At 49.1% G+C, this 25,078-nt stretch overlaps 2 protein-coding genes across 3 annotated transcripts; one reads left to right on the top strand and one right to left on the bottom strand.

Moving 5' to 3' along the window:
* Positions 1–647: 647 nt before the first annotated feature.
* Positions 648–4,141, bottom strand: LAMTOR2 (late endosomal/lysosomal adaptor, MAPK and MTOR activator 2). Its single transcript, XM_068538245.1, has 4 exons — positions 3,969–4,141; positions 3,511–3,673; positions 1,081–1,170; positions 648–837 (listed from the first exon to the last, which is right to left on the bottom strand). Exons 1-4 carry the CDS (start codon positions 4,034–4,036, stop codon positions 781–783), a joined length of 378 nt encoding a protein of 125 aa, XP_068394346.1. The 5' UTR covers positions 4,037–4,141; the 3' UTR covers positions 648–780.
* Positions 4,142–5,120: 979 nt separating this feature from the next.
* On the top strand, positions 5,121–19,796 carry UBQLN4 (ubiquilin 4). 2 transcript variants are annotated; one of them, XM_068541009.1, is made up of 11 exons: positions 5,121–5,258; positions 6,785–6,936; positions 7,325–7,542; positions 8,121–8,383; positions 10,012–10,170; positions 13,878–14,103; positions 15,177–15,316; positions 15,806–15,889; positions 16,054–16,169; positions 16,369–16,555; positions 19,622–19,796. In XM_068541009.1, the coding sequence occupies exons 1-11, from the start codon at positions 5,151–5,153 to the stop codon at positions 19,769–19,771; spliced, it is 1,803 nt and encodes a 600-aa protein (XP_068397110.1). In that variant the 5' UTR covers positions 5,121–5,150; the 3' UTR covers positions 19,772–19,796. The 2 variants fall into 2 exon arrangements, with proteins under 2 accessions (XP_068397110.1, XP_068397109.1); XM_068541008.1 differs by having other exon boundaries at positions 17,925–19,796.
* Positions 19,797–25,078: the final 5,282 nt, after the last annotated feature.

Below are 25,078 nucleotides of genomic sequence, written 5' to 3'. Positions count from 1 at the left end.
GCACTAGGAAAGGGGCTGGTAGCTCCCCGTCCAGTCTTGTTCTAAGGACACTGGATAGGGGGAGACCTGGGGCAGAAACAGCAGATGAGGTGAGGGGTCTGAGTGCAGGGACAAGACTTCTGGATCTTTTCTACTCCTTCACCAGGACCTGAGGCTTCAGAGCAAAGCCCTCCTGTCTGCAAAGGGCTTCCTGATCCGGACAGGGTCTGTGTGAGCTTGTGAATGCCTGGAGAAGAGGGAAGGGGTGGCCCTTGTAGGCCGCCAGGGGGCACCCTCCCAACCGCGAGTAGAAAAGGTGCCCCCCAAGGGACTTCAGGACTGAAGGACACTGAACTCCCACGCCCTGTTTTCTCTCTGTCCAGCATGACCCCCACCAGCCCCTTGTTCCTCTCAGCTCACTCTCAAGGTCTTGCCAACAGGTGGGTAAGACTCTTCTCTGAGTGGCAGCGGCCAGGTGAGGTCACACCACTGGAGAGGCCAAGGGACCTGAGGCACCACTGCCAATAACCTTTTGGTGTTGGAGGTTGTGGAGAAGGAGTGAGTGAAAAGCCACTCACTTGCAAAACATGAAGAACCTTAGAAGCAATCCCTGCTCCTTCCTATCTCCTCTGATTCCCCCCATCCAAGAAAGCAGCCAAGACACAAGACAGGAGTTGAAGTTTATTCTTGGGAAGAACAAAGTCCCCCCAACCCTCCACATCCAGGAAGGCTTCCCCAGGGGGCCCTGCCCCTCCAAATGGTCATCTCTCTTTTCTGAACCCCTGCTTCCACCAACAGTCATTACGATGCTGCTACTTGGGTGAGAGGCTCCTCCAGGTACTGCACCAAGGCCTGGGCCTGTGAGAAAGGGAGGAGAAACCAGTCCCACACAAGGCCTGCCACTAGAGGGATCTTAAATTCAGGTCTACTCCTAATGCCGAGCCCCCAGCCCCCAGCCCCCAGCCTCCAGTGTTAGCCCGCACCAGACATGGACTGGGTGACAGGAGGATGACTCCGGGAAGGTGGTGGGGATGGGAGTGGACACAATGATGGAGCATGAAGGCTGGGCCCAGGGTTTTACAGGGATGGGCACATACACACCTTGGCCTTGAGCATTCCGAAGCCAACAGTCTCCTTGGCATACATGCATAGTAGAAGGTTGGCCACTCGAGTGATGGCTACACGGCCCTCCTGGTGGGGGTGATATCAGGGGATGTGATGTTCTGCTTGTACCCTTTGCCCCCTCTTTCCCCATGGGCTCTTCTTGAGAGAGACTGTATCTTCCTTCCATGTCCTGGGCACAGCAGGAGCTTCTGCTGGGGGACTTTGGCCACAGACCTGGACGTGAAGTTCTGAGGCCATTCCAGCCTCAGCACAGCCACCTACTAACCAAGTTGCCCTGGGAAACTCAATCTCCCAGAAGCTCAGTTACTCTTTCTGTAACCTGTACCTCACTCCAGTTGGTGAGGATGCTAATACACAGGAAGGAGTTTTGTATCTGCAAAGGGCTGTCCAGATGGGTGGTGTTATTATTATGGTTTATTATACAGTTATCATCATTATGGTAAGGGGAGAACAGTAACCCAACTTACACTTCTCCTCACTTCCCAAGGTAATGTTTTGCAAACTGTAGGTTTGGCCCCAGGGTTAACCGACCCCAGATCAATTAAGAAGTTGATCAGCATTAAAAGAAAAAGAAGGGGAATTCCCTGGTCCAGTGGTTAGGACTCGGCACTATCACTGCTGGAGCCCAGGTTCAATCCCTGGTCGGGGAACTAAGATCCCGCAAGCTGTGCGGCGCGGCCAAAAAAAGAGAAGAGAAATGAAGTATATTGCATATAGTAAGGGAAGTACTGTTTCATGAAACTTTCGTTTTACTGGACTCTGACTTAAAATATATTTCTTATGGCTGGGTTGTGGTCAGAACATTTGAAAGCTATCACCCTTATAGCACCAGCTCTAGGGTAGGCATCCTAGGAATCATCAGTGGAACTGGCATCCTTGGTTAAGGAGGGAGTGAGGGAGAGGTCGGTGGCTGAGTTACAGTGGAAATCCTTCCTGGAGAGTTCACTCTTGGGGCCTTTTCAATTTGGTTCAGCAAACTTTCACTAAGTAAGCATCCACTGTGTGCTTGGAACCAGGTGCTGCACCCCCTGCCTCTCTGGGTGCCTCATCTACTAACCCCTCCCATTCTCATGCTACTCCAGCCACTTCAACTTTGTTGATCTCTGACCAGGCATCATTCTGCCTCAGGGCGTTTGCACTTACTGTTCTCTCTATCAGAAATGTTCTTGGACTTCCATGGTGGCGCAGTTGTTAAGAATCCACCTGCCAATGCAGGGGACACAGGTTTGAGCCCTGGTCCAGGAAGATCCCACATGCTGCAGAGCAACTAAGCCCGCGAGCCACAACTACTGAGCCTGTGCTCTAAAGCCCACGAGCCACAACTACTGAAGCCTGAGTGCCTAGAGCCTGTGCTCCGCAACAAGAGAAGCCACTGCAGTGAGAAGCCCGTGCACCGCAACAAAGAGTAGCCCCCTCTCACTGCAACTAGAGAAAGCGCAGCAATGAAGATCCAACGCAGCCAAAAATAAATAAATTAATTTAAAAAAAAAAAAGAAAAGAAATGTTCTTAACCCAGACAGCCACATAGCTTGCCAACTTCCTTTAGATCTTTTAGATCTTTGATGAGATGTCACCTTTTCAGTGAGATAGTCCTTGACACAAACATCCTATCTCACTTCCTTTTTGCTTTTTCTCCACAGCATTTTCAATAGCTAACATACTACTTTTTACACTTACATACATACGTTACAAAACATATTTATGAACTTATTTTACGAACATACATATTTTACTTAATTTAAGACATATGTAAGACTGTAAGCTGCATTAGGGCTGTAGTTTTTGTCTGTCTTGTTTGCTACTTTTTCCCCAGTCCTGAGAACACTGCAGGGATCTAAAAATTTGTTGACTGAACAGATAGAAAGGTGAATGAGACAGCTTCTGTTTTCAAGAAGTTCACAGTCTAATGGCCACTTCCCCTTTCTGGACTACATTGTGTTTCTCTGTAAACTGAAGGGATTGGACTAGGGTCTGGAGACTCTGCCATGCTTCTGAGTCTGTGAATCTCAGATGACAACACTTTGTGTCTGCATATCACTCTACAGTTTATATCCACCCTCTCATTTGATCCCAACAACCCTGTGTGCATGGTGTGGTGATGGGGATTATTGTTTTCACCTTGGAGGTGTGGTAAGAAAGCTCAGAGAGGTTAAGTGACTTACCCAAGGTTCCACAAATGATAAGTGGCTGGCTGAGACCAGAACCCCAGCCAGACCTCAGGTCCAGGACTCCTTTCTCATCACCACTTGATGCATAGGGTCCTGCCTATTATAAATGCTGCTGCAGACCGACTCTTAGTAATCTTCCAGAGATCCTGTCCCTGCCCCTCTAACCATCCAGGATGGGGTCCAGGTCGCCCCTTGGGGATGCCCTTAGAGAAAGAGGAAGTGGCTCCCTTCTCCATACCATGCAGTCCATGAGGATGAATTTGAGATTGTCTTCATTAAACGCTTGGTTCCCGTTCCGGTCGTAGGCCGCCCAGATGTTACTGGCGATGGCAGCGGTGACCCGGGCGTCCGTATCCCCGTAACCGGAGTAGGCCAACAGAGATCCCTCGTTATTCAGCAGCCTGGCGAAGGATCAGGAGGGATATCAACGTGCTGAGGACGGGGAGGCAAACGCCTGGGCTCCCATCCTAACTCCCGCCACTGGCCCTTCTAGAAAGCAAGCGTCTGGGCTGAGTGTGTGCTAGAACATGCCCCGAGCACCCAGTACGTCGGTTTCTCTTTTCGAGAGGGGCCCTCCGGCCGGTTCACCTAGCTGCTGCCCCCTCTGCCACCTCCTCCCTTCTCCACCCCTCCCTCGGAGAGTCGCGCGCTGCCCCACGCCAGTGCTCGCCACTCGGGTTCTCGGTCCGCACTCACAGGGTGCTCTGGACGCCTCCAGTGTTGGCCTGGCTTAGCACCTGGGTCAAAGCCTTGGGACGCAGCATGCCTGCGGCTCCTATCCCTGGGCTTTTGCACCCAGATCCCCGAGTTTCCTGCTACTGCCCTCCGCCTGCCGCTTCCCGTAGTCCAGCTGCCCTGCTCCGGAACGCCCTGGGAGTTGTAGTTTTCTGGCCTGGCTTTGTGGTTCTGACTCAACCCCGCCCCACCGCGGGGTGCCCTGGGAATTGTAGTTCTTTGCGATTTCGCGAGGCACCCTGGGAACTACAGTTCGCTTTTCCAGTGCGACCACGCGGTTATGGGGGAAAAGAGCGGGAGAAAAAGGACAGAGGCAGTACTGGAAGGACATTTAACCCCCTCGGGCAGAGAAAAGTCATATCCGCTTGACAATTCACGATTCAGTAGTTAAAAGAAAATAAAATTCCTATATTTGTCCGGCACACCTTTGGTTACTTTTCAAAGCAAATTTCTACATTATGCACAGTTCTGTGAGATGAGGCGATAGATACTATTGAGGAAACCAAGGCTCAGAAGGGCCACGCAGGCAAAATTCAGATCTCTAGAACTGTACTTAATAGACTTCGTGCAGGCCACTACTCTCAGGGGAATAAAGTCAATCCTAGAGACAAGGTTTTAGGTGGACATCCAGAAGTGGGAAAATTCAACCTCAAAGTCGGGAGAGGGCTCAGGCCTGGAAAGAATTTGGGCTTCCCGAGAAAGACCAGTTATCACAGGGAACGGAGATAAAGCGGCGACACAGAAAGTCCTTTGTCCCGGAGCGGGACTTAACCCGCGGAGGGGCGGGGGCAGCTTTGGGCCCGGGTAGACCTCAGCTCGGCTTGGGCGAGCTAGTTCGGCCCCCGTCCCGCAGTGACGGACACGCCCCCCTCCGCCCCGAACCCCTCGGGGGCCGCAGCCCAGCAAGGCCCTGTCCAAGCTGCTGGACCCCGGGCTCAGTCCTGGGCGGACCCCGCTGCAGTGGCCCCCCCAGTCCGCCCGGGGCGCTGTGGCTGCGGCTGGTCCGGAGGGGGCGGTGAAGCCTTGGGAAGGGGAGGGGAGAGGGGAGTGTTGGAGGCGCCGGAGCCGAGCCCGGACGGCCGGGCGGGCGGGGAGAAGGAGGAGCCGGGGCGGGCTGGCGGGCGGCCGGGTGGCGGCGGCGGCATGGCGGAGCCGAGCGGGGCTGAGACGAGGCCCCCCATTCGGGTCACTGTCAAGACCCCCAAGGACAAGGAGGAAATTGTGATCTGCGATCGAGCCTCGGTCAAAGAGGTAGTACGGGTGGCGGGGGTGAGGGTGAGCGTGGAGGAGGGGTCTGCGAAGAGGCGGGTGGCTCTGAGACGGTGGGGCGTACGGGAGGGCCGGGGAGAGGAGGGCGGGGGCCCAGCACGCACTCGGAGGAGCGGAAGGGACGGGCAGGAGGGTAGGGGGCGTCCTGCGGGGGTGGTCTGGGGGAGCGTGGCGCGTGTTGGGGAAGGGAGGCCGGCGGTTTGCCTTGTGGCCTGGGCTGGGGGCGTGGTGGAGAGTGGGAAGAGGACACCTTGCACAGGGAAGGGGGAAGGACCCTGGGTTTGAGGGGAGTATTCGTCCCAGTTACTGGTCGGGGTTCGAGGCGCCGAGTCAGAGTGGGGGCCAGGCAAGGAGCTGAGCGGGCGGGAGGCGCAGGTTGGGGGAGAGCTCCGGGCGCCTACTGTGCGCCTCAGAGAACGCTCAGCATTCTCACGCCCGGCCAGGGGGTAGGATTTCCCTCTGCCCGGATGTTTCGTACTCTTTTCAAATCGAGGTGGTTACATTTGATTCTCAGCCCCTCTGGGATTTACACAGTGTGCAGTAGGTGCTCAATAAAAATGTGTTGAATGAGTGAATGAGGGAATATTGCCGATGTTCACCACCCCCCTCTGGCTGCTCCAGAATTTCACAGAGGCGGGGCTTAAGATAGGCGTCTGGTTGGAAGGGAGGGATCTGGAAGCTGCCTTTGCTTAACAAGTGCACTCTTTTTACTTAAGAGTGTGGGTTTGATTTGGTTGGGTTGATAGAGGTGTTGCTGATAGATTTGGGGAGTCTAACTCTCCCCAAGCCAGCCTTTAGTGCCGTCATTGCCCCTCCCCCACCTTATAAAATGACTACATTCCAGAATTTAAATAATTTGTGCCTGCAAAACTGAATTTGAAATCAGCCCTAATTGAGTGGCCCCATGTGTTTGGTTAAGAGCCTGGGCTTTGATGTCAAGACCTGAGTTCCAGTCTGCCCAAAGCAAGTTACCTAACTGCTCTGATCCTCAGTTTTCTCATCTTTAAAATGGAGATAATAATTAACATGTATCTCATGGAACTCTTAACTAGTGAATAGTTAGTGCTGTTATAAATGGGATCTATTTGTTGTAGTTGTTACAAGAACACTGGGAATAAAGAGAGGAAAGAGAAGGCTGAAGGGAGATAGGGCCTGGGCCCAAGGCTGTTGAAGGAGTTGGGATGGAGAGGGATGGAGAGAACTGCCCAGGTAGTATGCTCACAGGGGACTGGGTGGATGGACTGAAGAAGGAGTGGCAGATAGAAGCAAGGGCTTTCTAGGGTGGGAGACCCTGGGGTAGAGCTGAGAGGAGCTTCTCACTGGCCCACCTCCTTGGTTAAGAAAGGAGCTGCTTATTGCAGCTGGAGGGATGCAGTCAGGACTGCTGAAAGGACTTCCCACGACTAGAGGTGGGAGCAAGGGAATACAGAGGCTTTGAAGAAGAGGCAGGGTCCCTGGTTGGAGGAGCCCAGGCAGCCTTCACAGTGACCTTTGCCTCTTGCTCACAGTTCAAAGAGGAAATCTCCCGGAGATTTAAGGCTCAGCAGGATCAGCTGGTCCTGATCTTCGCAGGCAAGATCCTCAAGGATGGGGACACACTGAACCAGCATGGGATCAAGGATGGGCTCACTGTCCATCTGGTCATCAAGACCCCTCAGAAGTAAGTTCAGGAGAGGAGCAGGTCCAGCTTTGGACTGGGCACTTTTTTCCCCATCTGATACTTTCTCACCCATTGTTCAACTGTACATCTAAGGCCTATGCCAAGGCCCAGGAAGGTGGCTCTTGGATGGATTGTCAGGAAGCCCTGTGATCTCATCTGCAGGGGAAGGGAACCTGATTTACCTTTCCCTGAATACCCTGAAGATAGAGGATACTCGCTCCTCTCTTCCTCTGTCTGATATACTGACTGCCCCCAGCATGACCCTGCCCCAGCCTCAGGGTTGCTTAGGAGGTGGCTTGGGTTAGGGCTGAACCTGCACAGCAAATATAGAAATCATTGTCTTCCCTTTTGTGTTCACTTCAACTAGGATTTTTCTTTCTGTCCTCAGGGTTCAAGATCCGGCTACTGCCACTGCTTCTTCCCCTTCCACTCCAGACCCAGCCTCAGCGCCCTCCACCACGCCTGCTTCACCTGCCACTTCTGCCCAGCCCTCCACTTCTGGCAGTGCCACTTCGGATACTGGCAGTGGAAGCCGAAGGAGCAGTGGGGGGGGTACCTCCCCAGGGACTGGGGAGGGACCTCCCAGTGCCACTGCATCCATACTCTGTAAGCCTTTAGGGTGGAAGGCACTGTCCTGTTTTGGGCTGTGGAGTGAGGGAGAGCCAAGAAGAGGGGAAGATATGGTCCCTGATCCTGGTTCGATGGGGATTGGGGACCCCTGGACATAGGGGTCCAGACCTTGGTACTTGAGCCAGGAGGGGGAAGAAACCAGTTTGTGAGGGCTTCCCAGAAGAGGAGAGCATGGCAAAATGTTAAGAGTGAGGGGAGAAATGGGGCTGGGGATATGGGGAACCCTGGGTAAAGATATTGGAGTTTGGGAAAAAGGTGGGTCCAACAGTAGCCGGTTGGGGAATATTTATTTGCTCATTCAGTAGGCCATCCCTGGTTGCCCTCTCTGTGCTCAGTATTGTGCCTGCCTGTCAGCCTCGGCCATCAAAGAGGTCTCAGTCTAGTAGGCTCACATCTCTCTGCCAGCAGTGGATCAGGGCTGGGGCTGTGGAAATGATTGGAAAAGGGAGATGTGAGAAGCAGAAGGGGCCCATCCTGGAGACCTGACTTCAGTGGCTCTGGCCAGGTAGGGGAAGAGTCTTGCAACAGACTGTGACCCTGCCCCCTCCCCCCAGCTGGCTTTGGGGGCATCCTGGGCCTGGGCAGCCTGGGCCTGGGCTCTGCCAACTTCATGGAGCTGCAGCAGCAGATGCAGAGGCAGCTGATGTCCAATCCTGAGATGCTGTCGCAGATCATGGAGAACCCCCTGGTCCAGGACATGATGTCTAACCCCGACCTGATGCGCCACATGATCATGGCCAACCCCCAGATGCAGCAGCTGATGGAGCGGAACCCCGAGATCAGCCACATGCTCAACAACCCTGAGCTCATGAGGCAGGTGGGTCTGAGAGAAGGTTGGGATTGTGGAGGACACCTGGAGCCCAGCTGTGCCCTGCCTGGCCTTTTCCCACCTTGTCCTACCTTGACTTGTTCATTCATTCATTCATTCAGCAGCCATGTTTTGAGCCCTGGGGGTACAGTGATGAAAAGACATAGGCCTAGCTTTCCAGGAACTTCTGGTCTCAAAGGGAAGTGGGACAAGTAAGCAGGCAGTTATAATAAAGTGTGGTCGGTGCTATTATAGAGATAGTCACAGTATCCCCTAGAAGCACACAGAAGGGCTCCTGATCCTACCTGGGGCTCAGAGGAGGCCCTAAAGGAAGTGTCACCCAAGCAGAGACCCAAAAGAGGAAGAATGAACCAGAGGAAGAAAAAGAGAAGAGTATTCAGGGCTGAGGGACAGCAAGTACAAAGGCCTGGGAATGAAAGATAATAGGAGGATTGGGGAGCATTGTGTCTGGACAGGGCCTGGTGGGTAAGGGAGACCCAGGGGAGGTGCTTTGGTGTTGGTCTTTGGGAGCTCCATCTCGTGGCCATCCACCAGGGGATGGGACGAGGGTAGATGATCTCAGCAGAGCTGTGGACACTAGTGCTAGACTCACCAGAAGATAAGTTCCAGAAGGGCAAGGATTTGCAAGTGTTTTGTTCACTGCCTAGAACAGTGCCTGGTATATAGTAGTCACTCAGTAAGTACTTATTAAATGAACGAATTGTGGGATAAGAGATCAGAATCTTATCATAGACATAAAAGTGTCTTAGAAGAGGCAAGTGTGGAGCAAATTTGGGAAGAAGGACAGGGAAGGCATTCCAAGTTGGATGGGAACAAGAAGCAGCTATGCTCATTTTATCTGTTATGTACTGCTGTCCCCTAGAGCTGACATAGGTCACCCCCTCCTTATTGAAAGTGAGCCATTGGTTCCCAAGAGAAAGCCCCCATCCTGTTTCTCAAGATTCAGTGAGGCCAAAGACCTGGGGTGAGATCTAGAAGGTGTTGGTAGCAGTGTCCCAGCTTGAATCCTTTCCCTCCCCAACTTGTTATTTACCAGAAGCCATAGTCTGGTCTCAGTCAGACAGACCAATCTGGCCTTAAACCTTGTCTCCACCACTAACTGGCTGTGTGTCCCAGGCAGTGAGTCTCTGAGCCTATTTTCTCATCTGCTAAATAGGGACAGAAATACCTACACGGGGTGGTTATTGTGGGTATTAAGTGATTTGAATTCTGTAAAGTACTTAGCCGAGTGCCTGTATGTCGTAACTGCTCAGTAGATGTTAATTTTCTCTTTTGCGTCTTCTTCTTTCTCATGTCCTTTCTTATTCAACTTCCTTGTGCTCCCTGACACTTCTGTGGATCCTCTGAACCTGAGGGAGGGAAGCTGCTGCCCTCACCCCATCTGGGATCATTGTACCCCCAGAAGTCAACCAGAATACCCATAGGGAGGCAGGGTTAGAGCCAAGGGGACAGTAGAGGAAGGAAGTCCAGTTCACCCTACTCCCTGCCACTATGGGTCTGTTCCTAGGCCCTGGACCCTGGTCCTGATGCAGACCTCCTCATCAGGGCCCACTCTTTTCCAAGCTTGGTGATCCCCTGGTTCCAGGGCCATTCTCTCTCTTTCCCTTTTCCACCAGACGATGGAGCTTGCTCGGAATCCAGCCATGATGCAGGAGATGATGCGGAACCAGGACCGGGCCCTAAGCAACCTGGAGAGCATCCCTGGAGGGTATAATGCCCTCCGCCGCATGTACACGGACATCCAGGAGCCCATGTTTAGTGCTGCCCGGGAACAGGTGGGGCCAGGGGCTGGGCTGTGGGAGGGCAGTCTGGACTCAGGATTACCTACCCCAGATCCAGGCAAGACTGAGGTGCTGTCTGCTCCTCTTTCCTTCCCTAGCGCCCTGAGGGTGGGCCTTGGCTTAAAAGTGGTTCTCATGCTGCATAGCCAGGGATGGTCCAACTTGGCATAGGACTGAGGCACTAGGGCAGAAGATAGCAGAGTTCCCTAAGGAAGTGGGCGAAGGGTAGTATCCAAGGGATTTGACATTGTTCTGACAAACTTCTTGCACCAAGGGCTCAAAGGTTGTGGGGCAGGCCTGGGGTCAAACAGCCAGCCCTAGCACAGTGTGTCTCAAGTGTGGTCCACAGATCACCTGCATCAGAATCACCTGGGGATCTCGTTCACCATGAGATTCCTGGTCCCCACCTTTGAGCTATTTATTGAATCAATCTCTGGAATCAAGTCCTGGGAATACGCACGTTAAAAAAGGCTTTAAGAATTCTTTCCAAATATACAGAAAGTATAGCATTCTCTTGTACCCTTGTGGCCCTAAAATGTTGCCATATATAGTTTCAGTGCCTTTTTGGGTTCTTTTTTTAAAGTTTAGCTTACACTAAATACATTATACATTTACCTGTTTCAAAACTCAAAAGTTACACAAAGTAAACAAAACGGTATTTAAAAAGTATAGAAAGGTATACAAGCTCAACAAAAGTATACACAAGGGATCCTGCTATTTCCATCCCCCAGCCACCTCTTTTCCACCCCAGAGTTAACAAATGTTGTTAGTATTTTGTATGTTTTCCTAGACGTACTAAACATTAGCAAATAAGATATTACACATAGAATTGCAGCCTTCACATACCCCTCCCCCATCTTATACCTCTCTTTCCCTCTCCGGAGCTAACTACCACCCTGAAGTTGGTGTTTGTCATTTCGATTCTTTTATTACCTATGTATGAATCCATAAACAATCTGTGGCCTCGTTTTGCATATTTTCAACCTTATAGAAGTGGTATCATGCTGTTCATAAAATTTTAAACTTGTTTTTTAGAAAACATCTAAAAATGTTTTATTGAAGAATAATACAGTTGCAGAAAGGTGCACATATCATAAGCATACAGCTGGATGGACTTTCACAGACTGAACGCCCCGCCATCCCCAACCAGTGCCCAAGTGGGAGGGTGGGGCCTCACATTCCTTCTTCCTTGTGGAAAGGAAAAAGCACCATATCCTGAGTGGCCCGTGCTATCCCAACGGATTCCTTGTTCATGCCATCTCTGCCCTACACCAAGTCTCCACAGATGAGTGTGCCTTGTTGACCCTGTCCCTACAATGATGCCACATTGTCTTAATTAAGTCTGGGCATCAGGTAGGGTGAACCTCCCCTCCCCCCTTCCAGCTTATTCTTCACCATCATCTTGGTTATTCTTGGCATTGCTCTTTCAAATTTTAGAAAGTGCTACAGGGATCAACTGTGAGTTTTTAAAGAAATTAATTTATTTTAAGTTTTATTTTATTTAAGTATTTAATTTAAAAATGTATATCAAAGTAATGTATGTACCTGGTTAAAAAAAAATTCAAGTAGTTGAGCAAGGCTTTATAACAAGCACCCAGCTAATTCTGATGTACTCTAAGGTGTGTGAACCACTGGTTCAGCTAAAAGAACATAACGTTTGGCATCAACAAACCTGGATTCAAATACCTGCTCCATCATACTTCAGTGGTGTGATCTTAAGTGAGTTGCTTAACCTCCCTGAGTCTTCACTTCCTCATTTGCAAAATGGAGACAATGTGTTATAGCAGTATTCTCAATCATTTTGGTCTCTGGACCCCTTTATTTATTTTTTGTTTAACTTAAAAAAAAATTTTTTTTTTTTTTTTGGCCACACCGTGTGGAATGCGGGGGTCTTAGTTCCCCAACCAGGGATTGAACCCGAGCCCCCTGCAGTGGAAGCTCGGAGTCCTAACCACTAGACCGCCAGGGAATTCCCCTCTGAACCCCTTTATACACTTAAAAATTATAGAGGACCCCAAAAGCTTTTGTTTTTGTGGGTTAGGCCTATTGATATTCACTGTATCTGAAATTAAAACTGAGAAGTAAAAAAAAATTTATTTATTAACTCATTTAAAAATAACAATAAATCCATTATACATTAACATTTAGCATATTCTTTTGAAAAATAACTATTTTCCAAAACAAAACTTTAGAGGAAAGAATGGCCTTGTTTGACTTTTTTGCAGATCTCTTGAATGTCTGGCTTACTACAAGACAGCTGGATTCTTATATCTGCTTCTGCATTCAGTCCGTTGCAATGTCACATGTTACATAGCCTTTGGAAAACTCCACTGAATACTTATGAGAGAATGAGAGTGAAAAAGGCAAATAACATCTTAGGATTATAAAAATGGTTTTTAAACCTTGCAGGGGTCCTAGGACCACACTTTGAGAACTGGTGTATTAGAGGGATATTGTAAACATTAGAATAAATGGGTCAGGCACATAGTAGGTGCTCAATAAATGGCAGCTATTATCACTTTTGGGAGTTCAGGGAAAGAAATTCAGGCCTTAGGGTGTATGGGGAAGAGCAAAGCAGGACCCAGAACTAGGTGGGTTTGGGTGCTAGGCAAGTTACCTGAACAGGAAATCTGAAACGTTGACAAAGACTGAAACTGGTGCATGAACCCTGGCCTGCAAGCCCTGTTATCTGAACAGGCATCTGGTAGGGTGAAGGAACCACAGCTCAGAGCAGGAGAGTCCTTGGTCAGCCCTGGTCCCCATGACCCCCTTCAAATAAACAGGAAAAGTGACTGGACACGAAACTCCATGGTGGGGAGGGGCTGAGGCTGCTCAGGTACCTCCTGCGTGGGTGTTGGCGTGTCCAGAGGGAGGACATGTGGGTGCTGCCGTGGGCAGCCCACCATATGGTGGGGTGCAGACCCTGAGACGATCCTGGATAACATAGTTGGGGGCCTGGTGCTGATGGGGACTGTTTAGCTGAAGCAGCCAGTCTGAGGAGATAGGCTGTGGGGAGGGAGGGGAAGGAGGAGATTACATGGAGAAGCAACAGAAGGAGGAGAAGACCTAGGGAGGTGTGCTTAGCCAGAGGTGTACCCACTAAGGGGCTCCATTTTGGTGTGCCTGGATGGACAGAATGCCACGTGGGGGACCTGGGGGTGAGGGAGAGGGTTCGGTGGAGTTAGTCTTAGACCAAGGTGGCTGGAAAAGGGAGAGCTAGAGGCAGATCGGGGTCGAAGTAGAGAGCCAGCTCCCATCAAGCCAATAATTACCTATTGAGCACCTACTAGTGTCAGGGGCCAGGGGTGCAAAGGTGAATCTGACATTGTCTCTGCCCCTTAAGAGCTAAGGAAAACAAATATCTCACTACACAATGGGAAAGGTGTGTGTAAAGTATTGATACTATAGAGCACAGAGGAGATTAGATACCAAATATTTAGAGCCACCAGGGGAGATGTGGCGTTTCCAGTTATCTGAGGGGTTCAGTTATCCAGTCATCAGCATCAGGCAGCTCCCACCCTGCAGGATGAGGGTGAAGTTGCCCATTGTGGGGCTAGAAATTGACCTGAGGACCTCCAAGGTTTTAGATCTCTCTCCCTTTCCTGGGGAAGGGGAGGCTATTAGGTGAGAATAAAGAAAGGGCCTAGCCCTTATCCCTGATTTGTTTCAGTCCTTAACCCAAAACCTTTCCCTCCTCCCAGTTTGGCAACAACCCCTTCTCTTCCCTGGCCGGGAACTCCGACAGCTCATCCTCCCAGCCTCTGCGGACTGAGAATCGAGAGCCCCTCCCTAACCCCTGGAGCCCCTCGCCCCCCACCTCCCAGGCCCCCGGGTCCGGTGGGGAGGGCACCGGAGGATCGGGGACCAGCCAGGTGCACCCGACAGTCTCGAACCCCTTTGGGATCAATGCGGCTAGCCTGGGGTCAGGTATGTCCTAGGGTGGAAGGAGCTTAGTGGGGTCACCAGGGCAGTCCCTCTGCCCCAGGACTGAATGGGGTTCACACTGCTCCAGAATATTGAAGACAGAGGTGAGACTGTATTGAAGCCACAGAGGGGGCTCTGTAGCCTGGAGTAGTGGCTCGGCCCCTCAGGGTAAGGGTTGGTTCTGGCCCTGTCCTGATGTCCCTAGGAGTGACCTAAGTAAAGGCTCATGAGTAAACGAGGCCCCACTTCCTAAGCTCTTTCAACACTGCTGGTACTATCCAGAGTAAACGGGTCAGACTGGGAATGGGGTGTGGGAGAGGAATCAGGGGGCAGGTAGATGTGGGCTGGGGGAGAGGGATGTGCAGAGCTGCCTTGTACAGAAGTTCAGGTTATGCACTGCACAACCCTGGGAGATGCCCCATTTGTCTGGACTATGACGATACATATGGCTCTAGGGATGTGTGGTAGATGCTCTGATTTCTCTGTACCCTGGGGAGCATCTTGATTGGGAAAGTCCCTTCCCCTCTATGTGCTTATTTCATAAATAAGGTACTTGAACCTGATCCATGGTTTTAAAATTGTACTTCTGAGTCTTGAGGGCTCTGGCCCATCTCCAGGATGAGGGAAGACCAAAAGCGAAAGGCTCCAGGCCTCCTGCCCCAGCTCCAACCAGACCACTGACATACTTGGTTTCTAAGTGAGATCTGGTTTGAGGAAAGGGTCTCTGCTGCTAAGACAAGTTTGAAAACCATTGAACTGGATGATCTTTAGTCACATCCTTTCCAACTCTGACATCTGACCTGGGGCAGGAACAGTCCAGAGGGGCATGAATCAGACCTAGTTTGCTACTGGCTTGTCCTTAGCAGAGTAGTTGGGGAAGGGGCCAGGACAAAGCCGGGCGAGATGACCTCGGAGTCAAGAGAGACTTGGACCCACGCCCCAGTACTTGGGTGCCCATTTTACCATTGCCTTTCTGAGTTTTGTAACCACTCAGTGCCTGAAGTAATGTAGATTGAAGTGAGGCATCTGGTTTCCATCTGGACCCCTTTTCTCTTGTTTTTTCCTTCTTGTCCTAGGGATGTTCAACAGCCCGGAAATGCAGGCTCTCCTCCAGCAGATCTCTGAGAACCCCCAGCTGATGCAGAATGTGATCTCAGCCCCCTACATGCGCAGCATGATGCAAACGCTTGCCCAGAACCCCGACTTTGCTGCTCAGGTATGGAACTGGCATGAGTGGAGTGTACTGGGGGCTGTTGCTTGTGATGATCAAAACACTCTGGAGCCAGACTGCCTGGGTTTCTGTATTGAGCTCCGCCACTTCCTAGCTGTGTGAGCCAAGCAAGTTATTTAACCGCAGTTTCCTCATCTGTAAAATGGTAATAACAATAGTTCCTGCCTCAGAGAGTTGTGAGGGTTGAGTTAATACCATAAAGTGTTTAGAACATGGCATGGCACGTAGTAAGCCCTACGTACTCGGAAATGTTAGCTATCATCATCCTCGTCAGACCGGCTCCTGACTCGTCCTCGTCCAGAGTATAGTTCCATTTCCTCTCACTGTCCCACTTAGGCCTTCAGGATACTTTGAGAGCCTTGGAAAAGCTGGCCAGATTTCCTGCAATGGAGGGGGTGCCAAGGGAGATGAGGCCGTGGGGGCATTCTGGGGGTGGGTAGGCCCAGGCCTCCCCTACTGCCTTCACCCTGGCAGATGATGGTGAACGTGCCGCTCTTCGCGGGGAACCCCCAGCTGCAGGAGCAGCTCCGCCTGCAGCTCCCAGTCTTCCTGCAGCAGGTGAGTGAGGAGCCTAGATGGGCGGAGGTTGAGGGCCGGGGTGGACCGCGAGGCCCAGTGTGTGGAATTTAAAGGAGGGGCCACGCTTGGCTCTGGACTCAGGGTCTAGGCTGCCTCCTGTCTCCTGGCACCTCCTGTTGTCTTTCTCTGCTGTTTCCCACCAGATGCAGAACCCGGAGTCACTCTCCATTCTTACCAATCCCCGAGCCATGCAGGCGCTGCTGCAGATCCAGCAGGGACTGCAGACCTTGCAGACCGAGGCCCCTGGACTGGTACCCAGGTGAGAGTTGGTGGCAGGTGGGCAGCAAGGTTCTGGCCACTCCTCCCCCTCAACCCCTTTCTCTGCCACTCTCTGAGCAGCCCTTGTGTCTCTGAGGGTGTGTTTTCCTGTTCCTTCCAACTGCTTTTCCTTCTGGCTCTCACATTGCCATCCCTTTCTCAGAGGCCATCTCCCACCTCTTGGTCTCTCCTGCCTGCAGCCTTGGCTCTTTTGGGATGTCCCGGACCCCAGCCTCCTCTGCAGGCAGCAACGCTGGGTCTGCGCCTGAGGCCCCCACCTCCTTGCCAGCCCCGCCAGCCACATCCTCTCCAACAGGGGCCTCCAGTGCTCAGCAGCAGCTCATGCAGCAGATGATCCAGCTTTTGGCTGGAAGTGGAAACTCACAGGTACATGGGGCAGCGGGGCTGGTGCTGGGACCCTGCAGTGTTAAGGGTGGCAGTAGAATGGAGACAGCAGAGCAGACTTCGGAGTCAGCCAGACCTGGCTTTAGTTCCTGGTCTGCTACTTTCTAGCCTTGGGCAAGTTACCGATCTTCCGTAAGTTTAGTTTCCACAGCTGTGAAATAGAGATGAGACTAGTAATGGTGCTTACTGGGTCAGCTGGGTACTGGTCTATGTGCCTTATGTATAAGAGCTCATTTACTTTATTCTCCACAACAGCCTTGCCAGGAAGCTATTATTATAATTTCTGTGTTACAAAAGGGGAAAACTAAAGCCCAGAGAGGTTAATTGGCTTGCTCAGAGTCACATATCTAGAAAGTAATGGAGCTAAAATTCAAACTGAGGCATGCTGGCTCCAGAATTTACACTTTAACTACTGTTACACCATTTCTGCTTATATCAGAGGACCCTTTTGGTAATTAAAGTAGCCTCCCTCTCTGAGACAAGAGAGGAGGATTCTGGGAGGTGAGGTGACCAGAGCCCTGGGCCACATAGTCAAGGCCTGGGGTTTGGGGGAGGAGCAGGGATGAGCCCCTTAACCCTTCTATGGCCTCTGTGACTCATCTGGGGAAAGCCTTTCAACAGGAATATAAGTGTGCCCAGCTCTGTGCAAGGCACTGAGGGGGCTGGATGAAGGGATCCCCAAGGCCCAGTCCAGCTTAAATTGTGTGGACCGTGATGAAAAACAGCACAGAGCATTGGAAACGGCTCTTGTACTGCATGTTGGGGGCCTCTGTGATTGCTGGACTCCTTCCAGCTCTGAGTCTTCTGTTCATGATCTAGGCTAGTGCCTCCTAAACATGCCTTGGGGAAAACATTTCCAGGAGATGTTTATAGGAGTGTCAAAAATGAAAAGCCTTCTCTTTCGTAAATAAGCGTGTTTGTTGATTGGTTAAACACAATTAACAGGTTCTTGCTTTCCTGGGGCCCTTCTCTGACCTTTAATATGGCCGTGTGTGTGATGACTGCCAGGAAGGAGGGGGTTTGGAGGTGGTATTTATCAACCACAGAACATTTGGCTTTTGGATTGCCTGTTAACATCTCCAGAGTGTTGATGGAAAGCAGTTGGGAATATTGGCTGATCTAGGCCTACCTATTACTTCGAAATCTTAAGAAAGATGCCCCCTGCCTTATGATGACACAGTTGTTTAGTGACTTGGGACGCCGGCTCCTTGGCCTCTGTTTGCAGCTCACCGACCCCTGCCCCATTGGTTGACTCTGAGGATGTCTTCTTCTCACCATTATAAATGCTCAGAATCAGATAGGCCCCCTGGGGTTGGTCCTGTGCCCGCTTCAAAAGGCCTGTCCCCTCCAGGTGCAGACGCCAGAAGTGAGGTTTCAGCAGCAGCTGGAGCAGCTCAACTCCATGGGCTTCATCAATCGTGAGGCCAACCTGCAGGCCCTGATCGCCACAGGAGGGGACATCAACGCAGCTATCGAGAGACTCCTGGGCTCTCAGCTGTCCTAATCCCTCGGCCCGTGCCTCCTGCCTCTCCCGTCCCTCCTGCCTCTCCCGTCCCTCGATGCCAGCGTTTGGTTCCGACCCTCTGCGGCTTGTCATCCCTTCTGTCTTCTCCCTTGTCCTCTCCAGACGGCAGGGTGACTTTAGAGGCATGGGCCCCAGCCCCGTAGCTCTGAGAATTCCAGTTTTACTTCTGCACCTCTTGTAGAACCTTCTCTCCTGGTCCTGCTCTAGCAGAGCTATTTAAACAGTTCTCACAGTTTTGTTGATTGGCCCCTCCTCCTTGGCCCTCCCCCCCCTTCACCTTTGCAACCTTCAAACTTCTCAGTGGCAGTGCAGAGCTGAAGGAGGAACCGACTCTCTGCTTTACTGGAACAGGGTCTTCCGTCTGTACCACTAGGGTTTTGCTTGTCTTATGTTTACTTTTGGTAACTCTTCCTTCTTTCTCTCCCCCATCCCCTCCCACCTCCAGCCTAACCAATGCTAGACTTCCATGCTCTGAAGGAGGGGCAGGTGAAACAGGCTGTGATTTTCCTCCTCACCCCCTGTTCTGTTCACTTCACCCAGCACTTTTTCATGGGGTCTGTTGGGACTTCCAGAGGAAGGAAGATGCCTGTTCTCCCTGTCTGAAGGGAGAGGTGAGACACAGCCCTCTGGAGAACGAATTAACAGGCCCTGGAGCAGCCCAATGAGGGGAGGAGGGAATGAGATTTTCTGGAGGAAGGGAATCGGGGAAAGAGCCTGAGTAGAGGACTTGGAAGTTGGAATGACAGGGAATGGAAGCACTAATAGTTCTTTTAGGCCGGAGAGTCCAGGCTCAGGCCTGGCAAAGGAGACTTAAGAGATGTTAACGGAATTTGAGTGGAAGGAAAGGGCTCAATGAAGCTAAACAATACGGCTCACAGGGGGTTATGTTGGTTCCATTTCCGCAAACACACATGCTTATATATATACACACACATTTCCATGAACCCAGGACCTGTCTGTGTCTCCAGGTACCAGTAATTTAAGCTCCCCTCAAAAGACATGAAGAGGATTGGGGTCTGTCTTAGCAGTGGGGGTGTGTGTGGGGGTGGGTGCATGAATGCATGCACGCACACATGTGCATGTGAGTTGAGTGGGAGGGTGGATCCCTTGTTGATTTTTGGTTTAGAGTTTTCTCCCACCAGAGAGAAGTAGGCAAAAGGGCCAGTCTAGGTCAGGAATAAATACAGCCTGGAGAGCTAGATCCCCTGGGCTTCTGGATGCTGGGTAACCCAAGGGTAGTGTGGGTACCTCTTCTGAAGCTGTCAGGGCTGTGACCAGCACCCTTATTACCCCTCCCCTCATTGCTTTGGGGAATAGTAGGGGAGGAGTCTTTCCCTCTAGAACCCCTGGCGTTTGGCGTCTTAGCTCCTGCCCTTTGAGTTTTCACTGTTTCCCTCCAGGCCAGAAAGTTCTATTTGAGGAAGGAAAGGAGAGGGCAGCAATGATGCCTTTGATCTGGAATTGGACATTGCTCTATTGGAGCACAGAGGAGGCTCATATCACCCCCTCTCTCTGCTACTTAGCCCAGCTGCTCGGAGGACCCATTGCTGGGAATATGGAGGCAAGAGGAACAGAATTTTCTCCAAGTGGGAAAGGGTCCCAAGCAGTCCAGAGAGGATGTCTGTGTGGCTTTCCCTCCCTACCTCCCCCAACTCCCTCACTGGCCTTTGTAAATAAATGGTGTGGTCTTTGTTGTGAGGGTGTCTTGGTGTTTGTTTTCTGGGGGAGAGGAGGCTGGCTGAAGACAACTTCTTGGTTTTAGAGGGCTTTTGTAAAGTGGGATCTAGAGGAATTTGAAGTTGGGTTCGGTTACCACAGGTGTTCAGAAACATCGAAGATAAAGGGATAACTGATCGTGGGGATATCTATAATCTGTAGTTTAGGAATGGGAAGGATTGCTTTCTTCCACTCCCCATTGCCAGACCATAAGTTATCAGATCCCACCCCTGCTCCCCCATAGGTCAGGGCTGGGAGAAGAATGTATGAAAGGTGCCGGGAATATGGCTAAGTCCTTACTTCCATCCTCTGATCTTTTGGCAAGACTGCCGTCTCCTTACCCCAGGGAAAAAGGTCAAAACAAGAGAAACCCTTGTATCCAGATCTAATGCAAGTGGAGTTTAACAGTTATTAGTCTTGAACTCTGAGACTAAACCTAGCTCTACCACTAAATACGTGAATTTAAGAAAGTCTTTTCATATGTATGCGGTTTTATCTTTTGTGTGGTGAGGTTATGGATTAGAGCTCTGTGATATCCGAATAAAGCGAGTGGGAGGTTCCACTTCTGATAGTGGTAGGCTGAATGTTTCAGACCAGCACTCTCAGAAATTTTAAATATGAAAACTATCAAAAAATCAAAGGGCTAACAAGATTGGCTGGGAATCCAGAGAGAAAAGAAGGCCCTAAAGGCTGCCTTTGCCCAGGGGGCTTTTCCAGTTGGGAAAAGGCTGCTGAGAGGCTGAGCTGTGGTTTTGAGGGCCTTCAAGGATTAGGAGCTAGAGGAACAAAAAATTGGAATCTGGGGACAGCTAAAGATAGGGATGCTGGTAAAGATCCACTTGGACTAGGAACCCCTAAGGATGAATCAGGAGTAAACCAGTCCTCATATTCTGCAGCCTAGTGTCCCAACATTCTGGGTGGTCCAGAAATAAGATGATCCCACATTGCTAGCATCTCCAGATGCTTGGTAGAAGCAAGCAGAAATCTCAAGGAACTTAACAACAACCTAGACCTCAAAAGTATTGTAATTAATAATTTTTCAAATATAACATCAGCCACAATAAGAATTAGTCAATTAGTCGAGCTCTTGAAGAAATAAGGCAATGAAAACGAAAGCAAACAAATGACAGACCAATAAAAAGGAAATGACAGACAACAAATAGACAATTCCATATATTGGAGTTATACAGAAATGAAAACAACTGCTTAGTATTTCAAGAAGATAAAAGCGAGGCTTGGAAATTTCAGCAGAGACAGACCTGAAACTACCCAAACAGACATAGCACAATTGGAAAAGGACCAAATAGAAATTTTAGCTAGAAAAATAAAATAAATGAAATTAAGGTCTCAATAGATGGGTTTAATAGCAGATTAGACATAGCTAAGGAGAGAATTGGTCGATTATAGAAACAGAATGAACCTTGGAAAAATAAGAGGATGGAAAATACAGAAGAGACAGTAAGTTGGGCTAAATTATGCTTAATTGGAGTCCAAGGAGAAGAGAGAAAGGGGAAAAAGCAATCTGAAGAAATAGTGTCAGAATTATCTATAACTGATGAAAACCATCAAGTCACAGATTCAGGAAGCCCAATGAATTAAACTTGCACTCTGCAAAAAGGCAAAAGCAAAAAGAAAATATTTTAAAGCACCTAAGGAATAAAGATGGTTTATCCTCAAAGGAGCAACAGACTACTACTTACATCTCAACAGCAAAACTGGAAGACAGAGGAGGGAATGCTATCTTCCCTATGCTTAAAGAAGGTAGCTGCCCAGTGAAAATATCTTTCAAAACTGAAAGTAAAATAAAGATATTTTCAGACCAAAACAGTCCACCACCAGCAGTCTCACATTAAGGGAAATTCCAAAGGGTAATTAATCTTCAGTCATAATAAAAAGGAAAAAAAAATTAAAGGAAGAACAAAGAAAGTGGTAAATATGTATGTAAATCTAAGTAAACATTGACTATAAAACAAAAATGATAATGTCTCATGGTGTTAAAATGTATAGACAAGGAATTAAAGTGCGTGACACACCAGCATAGGAGTCAGAAAGGCAGTGGTAAATGGAGTTGGAGTATACTAAGGTCTTTGCATTGTGCTGGTAGAACGTAAAGTGTCAGTTAATGTTAGGCGTTGGTAAGGCAAGGATGAATGTTTTGCTAAACCACTAAACATAAAAACAATGTATAACTACCAAACTAATAAGGGGGAAAATAAGATAAAAATTACCTTTCAAAAACAAGACAAGGGGAAAAAAAACCCAAACATGTCAAGAAGTACAAGAGATTTTCTAGGATGGTGAGACTATATGATCCTGTAATGTTGGATACCCAACAATATGCATTTGCCAAAACCCATAGAACTTTACTACACAAAGAGTAAACATTAATATATGCAAACTAAAAAAAACATATAGGACTTCCCTGGTGGTCCAGGGGTTAAGACTCCGAGCTTCCACTGCACGGGGCTTGAGTTCAATCTCTGGTCGGGGATGTTCCACATGCCGCATGGTGAGGCCAAAAAAAAAAAGGGAAGTCAGGTGATCCCAGGATGAAGTGAAGAATGTAACCAGAGAATCTAACTATACTACAAATGTATGGAATAACTTCACTGAAGGATGGGTGGTAAGTTATTACCTAAGTAACTTGGAAATTAGTGGAATCTATAAGACTAAAGGCAGAAGAAACTATACATAAGCAGGGTACTCTGGTTGATGCAGTTGATCAGATACCTAGTTGATACATGTCCCATGGTTAACAGTTCTGATACCACTGTACATGTATACTAGAATTGAACAATTAAGTAAATGGTGGATGGTGGGAGCCAGGTTTCTCACTATGAGTTTATAGATAAGCAAGGTGATAAGGCTAGAATTATTTATGCAGTAATGGATTAGAGGTGGAGACATCAGTATGAACTCATGTTTAGCTTAATACAGATACAGATATTTACAAATGGAAATATTTATAGATATTAATGAGTTAGTATACACACATATTTTCTTGTTCTGTCAGCTGAGAGGGCCTAGGAGTAATGACACTTGGTGGCAACAAGCACACCTAGTACCCAGATCTTGGTTTCTAATACCATTTTCAGTAAAAGGAGCCAGGGGTCCTCGGAGAAATGGCTGATTCCAGGACTGGGGCAGGAAATAGACAAAATGTGTCTGGTGGATCTTGCAGTGCCAGAAAGTAAGTGATTTAAAAGTAAAAAAAACAGCAACCTACAATGATGAGGGCATGTGAAAGGGACATAAGAGCCAACTGAAAGAGCTCCCAATGGCCAAATCTAGAACAATTTGAGCAATGAAATAAGTATAAAATAAATGCCCTTGAATCTGTACTGATACAAATAAATAACTGAATAAATAAATGAGTGAGAAGAGACAAATCTGTGCAGAAAAATTACAAACAACTTATGTAAATGTTCTGCCCTCAAGGAGGGAATTGTAACACCTACTCCTCAAGTATGGGCTGCACACGCCTTCCTTCCAGAGGACCGTGTGGAAAGGGGTGGGGTGGGGAGTGACTTTAGGGGAACACTACCCCAGCTAGGTGATCATGGTCAATGATAAATCATGCTGATATTATGTACTCTTGATGTGATGAAAACTACATTTTACCTCTGTTCTCTTCCTCCCCAAAACTCATAACCTCAGTCTAATCATGAGAAAAACACCGAACAAATTCCAATTGGGGGACATTCTACAAAACACCTCCCCAGTTCTCAAAACTGTCAAGGTCATCAAAAACGAGGAAAGGCTGAAAAAGTGTTACAGCCAAGAGGAGCCTTAGGAGAAATGACAACTGAATGTAATGTAGCATCCTGGATGGTATCATGGAACAGTAAAAGGATATTAAGTAAAAATGAAATAAATATGAATAAAGTATAAACTTTAGTTATCAGTAGTGGTTCATTAATTGTAATAAATGTACTATACTAATGTAAGATGTTAATGATAGGGGAAACTGGGTTTGGGTATATAGGAACTCTTTTACTATCTTCACAATTTTTCTATAAATCTAAAATTGTTCAAAATAAAAAGTTTAAGACAAAACAAGAGAGAAAATAAAATATACAGAACAAATAGAAAGTACACATAATATGGCAGATTTAAACCTTAATATATAAGTAATTTTATTAAATGTAAATGGATTAAATGCTTCAATTAAAAGTCAAAGATTGGGCTTCCCTGGTGGCTCAGTGGTTAAGAATCTTCCTGCCAATGCAGGGCACATGGGTTCGAGCCCTGGTCCAGGAAGATCCCACATGCCGCGGAGCAACTAAGCCCATGTGCCATAACTACTGAGCCTGCGCTCTAGAGCCCGCGAGCCGCAACTACTGAGCCCACGTGCCACAACTACTGAAGCCCACGCACCTAGAGCCCGTGCTCTGCAACAAGAGAAGCCACCACAATGAGAAGCCCGTGCACCGCAACGAAGAGTAGCCCCCGCTCACCTCAATTAGAGAAAGCCCACATGCAGCAATGAAGACCCAACACAGCCAAAAAATAAATAAATGAAATAAATAAATTTATTTTTTAAAAAAAAGTCAAAGATTGTCAGCCTGGATCAATAAAATAAAAATCTAACTACAAGGCTCTGAAGATCTTGCAAGTGGAGGCTATGATGTGAGCCTGCAGGACAGCCTAATCCACACCCCACCCTACATCTACTGGGGATCCAGGAAGCCCCGGGCCCACTGGTGGCCCATCTCTGGAAGGAGGTGAGGCACTGAGCCTGCTCTGAGCCTGAGCAGGGGTCAAGACACCCCAGGGGCACTCACAGGGCCCATGGTGGGTGGGTCACAGGCCAGCTGCTTTGTGCTTTTTGGTCCCAGAGACCTCACCACCTCCTGGGTCATAGCCCTGTCTGCAGAGTGATGGGGGAGGAGGGTTATGGCCCAGCCTCAAAGAGAAGCTGGTGTCCCAGAGAAGCATGGCAAGGGGCTAGTTTTAATCACTCCCTTTTAAATGAAACATTCTGAATTCCCCAGTGGGTGGAGCTGGGGGTGAGGGCAACAGCCTAACAGTATGCTTACAATAAGACATTTATAGAACATAAGAAAACAGAAAGATTGAAAGTAAAAGTTTGGAAAAAGATAAACTACAAACACAAACCAGAAGAAAACTAGGATAGCTATATTAATAATAGACCAGCTAGAATTTCAGGCAGAAATTAACACTAAGAGATAAAGAGTTGGGCTTCCCTGGTGGCGCAGTGGTTGAGAATCTGCCTGCCAAGGCAGGGGACACGGGTTCGAGCC

The sequence above is a fragment of the Eschrichtius robustus genome, chromosome 3 (assembly GCF_028021215.1).
Source record: "Eschrichtius robustus isolate mEscRob2 chromosome 3, mEscRob2.pri, whole genome shotgun sequence".
Classification (NCBI taxonomy): Eukaryota; Metazoa; Chordata; class Mammalia; order Artiodactyla; family Eschrichtiidae; genus Eschrichtius; species Eschrichtius robustus.
Note: the sequence above shows the minus strand (reverse complement) of the source record. Positions and strands in the feature narration are given on the sequence as shown.